Here is a 12,022-nt window from a genome sequence, read left to right on the forward strand (position 1 = left end):
GAAATATATAAATTCAATAGTATCCCATTTAGGAACACCGGCACCAATTAGCATGAATCCAACAAAGGTAAGTGATCGCATAAGGTTTACATTGTACACTTAGTTATCAGACAAAAAAAAAACAAAACAAAATTAAATAAAACAAAAAGCAAACAAAAGCAGTGTACCAAATCAATTGAGTTAGTATCACCATTCATCAATATGCATAAACAAAAGGTTTACATTCCATGATTTTTCACACACCCATATGCATAAATTGAATTATTATCGCCAATAACTCCAAAGTAAAAAACAAAGGATTAGTGAGGTAGCCTACAAACTCAAGTTGCCAACTAATACAAAAATACATCATGTCTTCCATGTGAGCTGTTTAAAAAGCATTTGGGAACACAAGTGACTACTGCAACAACTCTTCCAGAAGTAAGTGATGATGGCATGGTGATGGAAGCCCCCTTTGCAGTGTTGAGTAGAAGAATGTACGAGAGAGGGAATACTACAGGGGTCCAAGTGCTACTACAGTGGGTAGGCCATACTAAAGAAGGAGCAACCTGGGAACATTATGATGTTTTTGTTTCTCCATTTCCTGATATCAAATTCTAAAACCTAGTGAACAAGGTTTTGCTTGAGGGAGGGGTAATGTTATGATCTGTGATTAGCTCAATCACAATCAATAACTAATTAGTTAATTGGGGAGTAATTAGTTAAGTGGTTTTGGCTTCCAACTGGCAAGTGATGTATAGGCTGTATATGCACACACTTTGGGTGTGATTTTGGTCAATGGTCATTTTGAATTAAATATAGTATTACAAAAACAAGTGGAGCTCAGCTCTCTCTTCTCTCCTTCCGTCCTCTTCCTCCATTGTTACTGTGATACTTGCAGGTTGAGTAAGGGTTAGATTTTGTCATAACAAGCCACAGAGTAAGAAGAACATGAAAGCTACTCTGTGAGAGAGCGAGAACATGAAAATCCAGGGTTAATTCCCAATTCTGACTTACCAAGTTACCAGTATAAACATATATTCTAGCAGCGTAATTCGATTCCAATGTCACTTGCGTGCAATTGATCTTTCCTCTTTATTAGTTTTGTCCTTGTAATAGCTTTTTCCATGTTAACTAACTCATCTTTCATGGAAATATGCATGATTTTCCTTTCAGATACAATCTGTAAGAGACGTCAACTAAACCCATCATCTGCAACAAAAATAACCCTAGCGATCACAATTACTTTCTCAAGGGAGCAATTCATGTTTAAGGAAAGGCCTCCTTTATTCTTCTTGTTACATTATTACATATATTTACGTATCTCACTTTCTATAGCACACACACGCACACATACATATAATAACAAATATAAGGTATACAAAGAATTCCTCTATCTAACTTGGAAGTTGAGTTTCCTAATGCAAAAGGCAAACATGAAGGCGAAGAAGACTCCGAATCCAACTAGAACTCCAGCCACTGGTCCCTTGAAATCTGATTCAAATCCGTAACGGTCTTTTAGGTACCATTTCACAGTTGGGTCAGGTGTATACCCAGGTGCTTTAATGGTCTCCTCAATGTCACCATACTGTGTTACAATCAATCCATACACCGTCCATGCCACGGGACATATCCAGTAGTACCAAATCCACCAACCGGGTATTTTCTGAAAATTCAAAAGATAAAGAATTCGTGTTAACATACTTTTATAACGAGTTTTAGTCACTTCATCACCGCTGGGGACAAAAATCGAATCACCAACTGTTAAATCAAAATCCGATAGTTGAGATGCAAACTCGATTCAGAACACTTAACCATTGTATTTTAATCAGTTGGAAAATGATTGCTGTGATTTTGTTGATCAATTTAGACCAATAAATCACAGTATCATTATAATCCAATTTAAATTGAAGTATATGCTTGTGGGAAGAAGAATACTAGTACTTACTGGTCTTGGAATGAAGAAACCGGAGAAGAGATTGAAGACTGAATAGAAAGCTGCGGCGAATATGGCTGCTACTTGGTGGTTCGGTGTGATGGAAACGGTCATCATGCCGTAGTATGTGAAGTAAAGGAAGGAGAAGAAGTTGATAAAGAAGAACCAGAAGAATTTTCCTGCTTCCCATTGGAAGCTCACCATAGCATACACTATCAGTGTATAATACGTGGTCTGGATAAACACATATGGTATTTCAATAATGACCTGCATGTCATACAAATGGTTTATTTGAGTCAGTCAGATGACAATTATTTCTATAGCAACAAATATCGATTTATAATAGTGTTATATATGAAACTAGGATCAATACTATATATGTGTAAAATATGAGTTAACGTAAGTATTTATTCTCCCTTCACCTGTGCCAGTGCATAAGGTAATGCAGAGTACATCCCAGCAGCTCTTTCTCGATAGAAAACTGTTCTTTCAATGGCGACAATGGGTTGCACCGTTGTGCAGTTATCAAATCCGACGAAAAAGACAGCAGCGTACATAGCCCCGATAACCATGTTCATATCAGAACTGCTTTCGCTGCATAAGGAGAAATATATAATTAGCAAGAAATTGGTGTATGGAAACTCCTGAACGAAAACTTTTATTGTCAAAATAATGAGTACTAGTTGAAGTTTGAAATAGTTAAGCTTTGAGATAAGCACACACATTTTTGAGCCAATATCCCAGAAAATAGATCCAACGAGAAGGGCTGCTGCCAAGGTAAAAAAGAATCTGACAAGGTTATAATCAGGACTTCTCCAATAAGTCCACCACTGCTTCCAGAGGCAAGACTGGAATTGCTTCCATGACGGCTGAGAAAACTGAGTGGGAAAATAGAGGTCGTTTGCTCCTGCTGGTGGTGTGCTCAACTCATTTACTAAAGCTTTGTTTCTCCTGGTCATAAATATTGGAATATAAGTTTTATATTTTCCAAAAACCTGCCAATTCCAAACCTAAATAGTATTATTTTCAATTTTTTTCTACTTACTGATGCAAGGCAGATGATTTGTAGAATTGAGCAAAGTCCATTCCAAGCCGGACCTCAATTGATGTTGAGCTCGCCTCAAGCATCCATGTAGCTGGATTGTACTTCTCCTTGATTTTTGGCACGCCAGGAACCGCCTGGAATTAAGTTGGTAAGTTTACACTTGGATGACAATGCCTTTGATTATTTCTCTGTGCAAAATTAAGATACGAAAAAAGTTGCACGCAGATAAAATACCTCAAAATATTCAACAATCTTGTGAGAATTGCGGCCCAGTGGTCCTAAGTAGATAACTTGTCCTCCTCTCTTCATCAGTAGTAGCTCATCGAATGCCTCAAAGATATCTATGCTAGGCTGATGAATTGTGCAAACAACTGTTCTCCCAGTGTCCACCGTATTTCTAACCGTCCTCATAACGATGGCAGCTGCCCTTGCATCAAGACCTGATGTTGGTTCATCCATGAAAATGATTGAGGGATTGGCAACAAGCTCAACTGCAATCGTTAACCTCTTTCTTTGTTCTGTTGACAGCCCTGAAACTCCGGGAAGCCCTACTAAAGCATCTTTAAGATTGTCCAGCTCAACCAGTTCCATCACTTGATCTACAAAAATCTGCAAACATATATAGTATATACAGTTCAGCATTTAAATAATTGCACTATGCTTTGTTCAGAGAAGCAGTGCAAGTCATGGTTTTACCATCTTTTCCTCGTTGCTGACTTCTTTAGGGAGTCTAAGGAAAGCTGAGTAAACCAACGATTCTTTGATAGTGACTTGGGGTGAGTGGATATCAGTTTGTTCACAGTAACCAGAAATTCTTGCAAAGGTTTCTTGCTTCTTAGGGTACCCAGAAATTCTAATGTCACCTTCAATGTAACCTCCGGTCTTTCTTCCTGCTAAGACATCCATCAAAGTTGTCTTCCCAGCTCCACTTACCCCCATTAGGGCAGTCAAGACCCCAGGCCTAAATGCACCAGTTACTTCACGAAGTAGTTGCAGCCTGTCCTCTGCTACTCCTTCTTCCTTCATTTCCTGTTATAGTGAACTAAGTTAGCTAATTAAGTAGTGAAGTTGGACTACAAGATAATGTTTCAGATAAACAAGGAGTGAAATACAGAAAAAGAAATATTACAGCGGGCATGTCCACGAAATAATTAACACTGTCGAAGGACATTGCAAGAGGTGTGAAAGGTAAAACCATTCCTCTCTTGGGGGCAACGCCACCAGAGACTTCGAGAGACGAATCAGCATTTCTATCTAGTCCACTAGAGCTGGATCGACTGCTCATTCGTCGGACTTCCATTTCTCCTACAGAAAAGTTTAATCCAATAACAAACTCGGATAACATATGCTCACATTACACTTGACGATATTTTTCTGTTTCTTACTTGTATTGTTTCCATCAGTAGAAGATAATGATCGAGGCAAAGAAACATTCTTGGATGGGGGTCTTCTCAGTCTTGGCTCTTCCTTTGATTCTTCTTGGTCTAGCTCCATTTCATTTGCCGCCTCTTCAGATATGATGGCTTGTGGCTTTCCAGGAGCTAATTTAATAAAACAAAACCATGAAAAACTGTAACTTTGAAAGTACAAACGAAAGAAGCTCCATGTAGACATAAAAAGGAATATTGACTCTTACCACTTAGGTACATAAGGGAGACCGTATAAAGGGAGTTGAAGAGAACAATAAACCCCAGAAGAGCGCCAGAACCAATCCAAAACCAGTTTTTGTTGTGGTAAACATCAAAGTTATTAAGCACTGCCTCACCCACCCTGGTAACATTATCTAAAGCCTGCAGCACAAGGAAGTTCGATGCAGAAGCTTAGCCTTTTCGTTAAGTTAAACAAATGTAGCGCATGAATGACATGTGCAAGGAAGAGCTTAAGTTTATCATACCAGTTTGTTCATCCACCTCGGAGCATACATTTCATTTACAGAGATAGCATTGAAGCCATATGTCAAAGGTGAAACCCAGTATGCCCACGTCCACCAGTTTGGAATTTGACCTGTCACAAATGAAGCAACTCGTTGAATATTCAGTGAAATACTAATTTGGTCCCTTTTTGTTAGTTTTTGACTATTTTTTTAAAGCTAAATTTGCAACTCAAACTAACCTCTTGGAATTATGAAACCTCCAAGCAAGAAAAGAATTAGAAGAGTAAGAGTCCCGCCAGTGTTGGATATGATCATGGTCCTGCTAACTCCAGCAATAAGCCTAAATAGCGCAGATGCCATTTGTTGCGTCAGAAATATCAACAATAGTTGCTTGAAAAACCTGCAAATATTTTGACAGTTGCTTAGTATCTCAAGGACAAGAAACTTTTCAAAGTAATAAGATTTTGTACCAAATCAAAGAGTAATTTGCAATTTTATTAACTTACCTACACGTGTGTTTATAATATTGTACCTAATCAAAGTAATAAGATTTTGTGCCTACGTATCTATTCAAAACTACATTAAATAGTTTACCTAACGACGAAAGGACCAACATAAAAATTCAATAAATCATTTGGTTGATTAAAAAACTATGTTATTCAATGATGGAAAACTAATTTACGAACAAAATATATAGAAATGAAATTAAGCAGAGACAAATGTGGTACCTGCTAGCTTCAGGTGCAAATCCAATGGTGTAGTATGTAATGCCTATAAAAACAGTGGATTCTATGATGGATATAGGAATCCCAAGCAGGACAGATGGGAGAGTGAAAGTCCAAGCAGGGTGGAAAAGAAGGTCTCTATGCTTGTAAAACACAGGAAGTCTTGCAATGGTCAATGAGAGCTCAGCAAACCCATTAAACATATTAATGATTAGGGAATATATAAGCGCACCAACATAGAGTGATCCATCATTTTCATTTCTAGTGTCCATTTCGGTCCTCAAAAACACTGTCCCCGCTATGATTGCCCCTATTATAATTTGGACAGTCTTGAAAATGTAAATAAATGAGTTCCTCTGCATGAGCAGCCATTCTTTGTCAAAACATGCTTTGAGAAGCTGCATTTTGGGCATTGAATATGTTTTGAATACAAGAGCTGCTTTGTGGCTTTGAGCCTTGTCGAATGGGATTGAGAGCTCATCCGCTATCTTCGTGCCCACATGGAAACGCTTGAACCGGTTTGCAAATTCTGTGACCGATACATATCTGTATGGAGTCCTTCTGTCTGCCCAATACTGCTCCTGGTCTTTTCTTGAGGTAACCTGAAAAGTTTGGACAAGAGTTATGGGATGTAAAGGCTTATAACAATATGCAATTGGATTAGCAAAGGCTTATTACAATTGTTCACAAAAAAAGGGGGCTTATTAAAATTTCTTGGACTATAAGTTGTTATGTAAGCAATACTAGGGCATGGCTGGAAGTCGAACTCAGAACTTCAGGTGCTGTGACAAATGCTCTTAAACGCTACAAGCCCTCAGAACTTCATGGCTGGAAGTTGGGAGAAAACCTAAGGTACAGTCAAACTAGTTATATACAATTATATATCATGACTAGTCACTTGATAAGAGATAAATAGAGACACACAGGTAAATGTGTGCAACTGGTGGTAGGGAAGATTTTCTCAGAAGAGAGTCTTAAGCAATATGTCACTTGCTCGTAATTTTTAATAAGATGTGTCACCACCTATTAAATTAATGTGAGACTTTATCGTGATTTTACCTCTTGCAAGAAATCGGCAGTTCCCTTTCTCTCAGGGCATCGAAATCCAAATGTCTCAAAGAACTCTAATATGTGCTCACGTGGTCCCTGGTAGACGATCTGGCCTTCTGATAAAAGGATGATATCATCAAAAAGATCAAATGTCTCAGGAGCAGGTTGGAGTAAAGACATCAAGATCGTAGCCTCAGTGATGTGTACAATTTGTTGTAGGCACTTCACGATTTGGAACGTCGTGGAGCTATCCAGACCCGTTGAGATCTCATCCATGAACAATGTTTTAGTAGGTCCAACAATCATCTCACCTGTAATTGACAGTAATAATTTACTTTCTCAACACATTATACATGTACAAGGCAATGTATACAATTTAACATTTACACATTTGACGCTTATATAGAGTACAGCATTTTTTGCTTTTTTTTTTATAAGAAAAAAATACAAGAATATAGCAATTAGCTGACGATTTAGAATGACTCGTATAAAATTATTTAAAAGGTATTTGTTATACTATTATTCATCTAAATTTAGTTATTGCTTATCAAACAGTATTGAAAAATCCTGTTGAAACTGTAAAGACATTTCATTTCAAAGTGCATTAAAATTCCAGTTCTTACGGTATTGATCACTTTGCAGAGAAAATTCAAAGTGTCAAACCACCCACAAGTATCTTTGGTGTACAACATGAGACCATATGATCACGACCCTATTGAGAATACATTTGCTCACCACCTTCACGTGGTGATGATGCTTCGCTTTATTTATCATCTTTAGATGAGTTTAAATCTCGAGATATGTGTAGTGGACAAATCTCAAAGTTTAAACTCATCAAATGGTAATAAATAAGGTGATGAGTAATACCACAACTTGAGAGTGGTGAACAAAATGTGCTCCAAATTCTAAACAAAATCAGAAAGACAAAAAAAGGTGGGAATTGACCTGTGGTTACTCGTTTTTTCTGGCCACCAGATATCCCTCTCTGCATCTCATCTCCAACAATTGTGTCCTTACATATATCAAGCCCCAAAATCTGTACCATTCAATAAAAAATCATACTTCATCATTATTTCATTAAAAAAATTTAGAATATAAAAAACATTAATTCTAAATGGTGTTTTAGTAAATTGCTTCCAAAAGCATGCTTGGTCAACAACCAAAGTGTAAGCATGGGCCTCCCTAATTCCCTATCCAGCAATGTGTTTAGACAACAGCAGTCATCGAAGTAGATTGGGAAGAATAATTTGACAAGAACAAAAATCAATTTGACTATTAAGTAACGTTAAGTAACGTCTACTTTTTTATGATCTGGCTTATGGTAAAATCCCCATAAGACCATTTCTAAATAAGAATACTAAAACATGCTTGTTTATGGGACTGACTGACAGATAAATGTCTGCCTTCTTCTCGATCGAGCTCTTATATGTATACTCATTGTTTTTAGGAAAATATGTGAAAGAGAAGTTGGAGAGAAGTTTAAATTTCTATATTTTTAAATTTAAAATGAGAGATGTGTTGTGATGATATATAGATGAAGGCTAAATTGTCTTTTCATCTTCTTTTAATTGACAAAGAGAATTTTATTAATAAGTAGTTTAGATGTACGCAACTACATGAACCATAACTGATTAATACTTAATTTGCAGATTAAGATAAGATGGACCATTTTAGTTTAGGGTAAAGCTTTTTTTTAAGCAAAATTTACTTACTTTGAGAGTATAATCAGTAATGAGACTGCTCTCAAGTCCTCCCATTGCAGTAGCCTGAAAAGAAAAAGAAAAGGAAAAAGCCCAGAAATTTAGATATAATTAAATATATACGAGGGGTTTGTGTGTGATATATATATATATATATATATTTATATTACATACGTAAATGTAAAATATTACCTTCATGAAAAGGTCTACTTCGGGCTCTGGATATATTCCAGCGGCCTTTTCTCTTCTAGCAAGCTCAGTAAGAAGTTCTACATAGAAACCATTGAATAATTAAAATGGGGATTGAATATGAATAGGAGGGTCTCAATTTTGATGAGATGGATTAATAAAATACCATATCGTGTCCCAACCCCTTGGCACCTTGCTGAAAAATCTAGTGTTTCTTTGACCGTCATATTTCCAACATGAAGATCATTTTGGCTAATATATGCAGATGTCTTCCGTGGCACAAACTCATTCAGCCGGTGACCATTGTAAGTTATTTCTCCCTTAACCTGTTCCACATAATTTAACCAGAAAAGTATTATAGTAATAATTATAATTATAAAAGAAAATCAAGATTAAAATACTACAAGCAACATTTTCTTCATTTAAATATTTAAATTTTCAATGTTATTGCTCTTCGTTTGTAAGTTAAAAATTTTAATTTAAATCTCGTAAATGATGAATTCGATATAATTTATTCTTTATATTTTTGGAAGATTTTATTCTAGTTGAAAAGTCAAAATAAGTTTTTCAAACAAAATATTTGGACGACAAGGTAAATGGCTACCTAAGTAAATTACTGCTTTGTCAAAAAAAGGAGGCTGAAGTTATTTTATTTATTTATTTTTCTAGTTTTTCTAGAAGTAATCTATGACATCCCATTCTTATAGGAATTAAAACCCCTTAGGTCAAGTAATTGTTGATCAAGTCAAAGCCACACGTCACTGACCTTCAAGCTTGAATCCAACTTCCCAGCTAAAGCCAGTAAAAGGGAAGTCTTCCCAGAGGATGGAGGACCTAATAAAAGGGCCATCCTACAGAAAAACAACAAAAAGGTTACATAAAAAACTTAGAACTAATCAACAGAAAAAATATTTTTTAATCTATCGAATAAAAATATCAATTAACTTATCAGATCACATAGAATGGTAACATAAATAAATCATAAATCTAATGCTTAGTAACCTTGAAGGTTTAATAATGCCAGAGACATCTTTGAGAATTGTTAGTTTTGTTTGCTTAGTCAACTTAATCCCAATTAAGCCAAGAGCTGATTCTGCGATGTTCCGAGCAACATTTGGGAGGGTGGGAAGAGCTCTTGTTCCAACATGGCAATCAGCTTCAATTGTCAAATGCTCGTACCTTACTTCCACTGTGGGAAGTTTGATCCCAACCCTGCAATCAATGACAACACATGAAAATTTTAATTAATTAATTAGAGCTTAATTAGATTAATTAATTAACATGTTCCTTTTCATGCAATGTTTTACCATGTTCACCAATTAGATTCCCTTAACAATAAATGAGCTGCTGGGAAGTTGTTCTATTGACCTAATTCGTTTGTCACTTAAGAAATTAAGGAAAGATACACAATCTTAAATGACATTTCAATACCATATTAAAAGAAAGTACGGTAAAATGATTCAACAAAGGGTATGTTAGAAAAACCATATTTTATAAATCGCATCGAAAATAAAGACCAAACCACAAGGTTCTTCGGATGTGCATGATGGAATATATATCACCAAATAAAAAGCAAATAATAAAGTTCCCAAACCATACACTATTGGGATATAGACCTCACAACATAATGAACCAGTACCCTGCTTGCATCACAGGCCTGCTACTATGCTAACCAAGAAAGCGACTCAAGCTTATTTTCGTCTTTTACACCTTAACGTTTCGTTTGTCCACTAGCCAGGATGAAAGAAATGATAAATTATGTATGAAAGCAACCTTGTAACTAATTAAAACAAGTTTGATTGAAGTAAGAGTAAATTCTAGGTAGATCATATTTTCAAATGAAATAATGTGTCATAAAAAAAATAAACACGTTAATCAATAATTAAATAATAATTTAATTATTAACAACTATATCATAGATCTACAAAATTTACGTTAAAAATTTCTAGCATTAATAATGTTATATGTGCTAAATTTACTCTTTGCATTATTTATTGCATTTTTAACTTAATTCTATTGGAGGAAATCAATGAATGACTCTAAAACATTATTAGTACCCACATCTACTAATGTCAGAGTCACGTTCTATTCTTGATTATTGCAAAAAAAAATAAATAATAAAAATAAAAATTCACATACTTTTTCACCTTACTCATACTTCTAATTTTCTAAAATAATTTATATATGTAAATGTTCTTTGATTTATTCAATCTAAATGTAAGAAATAAACGTAAGAAATATAAAGGGTGTGAATATTGTTTTCCTTATTTAAAAGAAATTTAACCAAACCATGAAAGATAAAAAACAAAGGACTTACTTATCAAGTCTACTTCTGAACTTTTTCAGGAACGTCTCATTATCTTCCTCTGCAACCTTGAAAACCCTTTGAATGAAATTCTGACGGTCGTCCATGTCGAGCTGTAGAACGTCTACTTGCTTATGTACTCCTTGATGCTCAGTTTCCCCAAGGGACTTGATGATGCTTGTTCTTAGCCGATCATACGTGGGCAGTTTCTCAATGGCAGCCCATGTCAGAGCTTCTTCGTCTTCGTCCGCTTGGCTGCTTCTTCTCGAGTGCGTGGCAGTCGCAAATACTTCTTCCATGCGCCAACTTGCCCTGCTCAGGCTCCTGCTTATGCTTCCGCTGCGGCTATGGCGCTTTTGATGATGTGGCTCTGAACCTTTCGGTTTCTCTGTTCCCTCCATTTCGGTTTACCTCCTGAAAATAAACTGAATTTAGAATATTGTATCAACGCTTTGATGTTTTGTGAAATTTTCTTGGCAGCCAAACGAGGTATGGAGAAATAAAAGGACTTACTTATTTGTTGAGTTTGTTGAATGACAAGGGTAATGGATGTTAAATCTATATCCTTTTCTTTCAAAACAAAAAAATCTATACTTTGTGGAAATATAGAGGAAATATGTTGGGTGGAGAAATTTATGATTGCTTTTCTCTAAATTTCCAAAGTTCCCGCTCCAAATCAAAATCTCATCTATCTTCTCTCTCTCTCTCTCTCCCCTTAACCTTTGCAAAAACTGAGAGGTTCATTTCCTTGAGAAGTTTCGAGGGTATTTATACGTGCACAAAGGGAAGAAAATTCTCAATTTTTCAAACACCTATTAAAGTCAGAATAATATTTTTAGATGCCAAAGTCAGAATATTATATGTCTATTGATATAATAGATTGCATTGAATAGTATTCAAATGTGATTGCCGTCGGCCATACCCACTTTCTCCAATTTATCTTGAGGAATTATGTGGGCTCCACTATGCTCTTCATCCAAACTATAGTCAAATGAGGTTTGGTTATTTTATGACACCCTACCACCAACGTTATATGCCTGAGAAAATAAAAACAAAAATTAAAATGACGCAATATTATTTCTATTGTTTTTTTTAAAAGAGTATTATTTCTATTGTGATTAACACTATAAAATGGTCATTTTTAACTGTAAATTATTATATAATTCCTTAAAAAATATTATGAGTGGTGTTATTAGGCTCTGAAAATAGTAATCATTTGT

The 12,022-nt window shown here is 35.6% G+C and overlaps 1 protein-coding gene across 2 annotated transcripts; it reads right to left on the minus strand.

The window, feature by feature from the left end:
- Positions 1–1,247: 1,247 nt before the first annotated feature.
- Positions 1,248–11,544, minus strand: LOC103443776 (ABC transporter G family member 35-like). Of its 2 annotated transcripts, none has more exons than XM_029108338.2 (22): positions 11,316–11,544; positions 10,815–11,216; positions 9,500–9,709; positions 9,264–9,348; positions 8,664–8,823; positions 8,501–8,577; positions 8,321–8,374; positions 7,554–7,644; positions 6,618–6,919; positions 5,562–6,160; positions 5,073–5,233; positions 4,855–4,964; positions 4,597–4,750; positions 4,346–4,501; positions 4,090–4,265; positions 3,657–3,989; positions 3,195–3,569; positions 2,961–3,094; positions 2,639–2,866; positions 2,338–2,509; positions 1,928–2,182; positions 1,248–1,645 (listed from the first exon to the last, which is right to left on the minus strand). In XM_029108338.2, exons 2-22 carry the CDS (start codon positions 11,201–11,203, stop codon positions 1,373–1,375), a joined length of 4,494 nt encoding a protein of 1,497 aa, XP_028964171.1. In that variant the 5' UTR covers positions 11,204–11,216; positions 11,316–11,544; the 3' UTR covers positions 1,248–1,372. The 2 variants fall into 2 exon arrangements, with proteins under 2 accessions (XP_028964171.1, XP_070661295.1); XM_070805194.1 differs by having other exon boundaries at positions 10,815–11,227.
- Between the last annotated feature and the right edge of the window lie 478 nt (positions 11,545–12,022).

The sequence above is a fragment of the Malus domestica genome, chromosome 09, assembly GCF_042453785.1.
Source record: "Malus domestica chromosome 09, GDT2T_hap1".
Classification (NCBI taxonomy): Eukaryota; Viridiplantae; Streptophyta; class Magnoliopsida; order Rosales; family Rosaceae; genus Malus; species Malus domestica.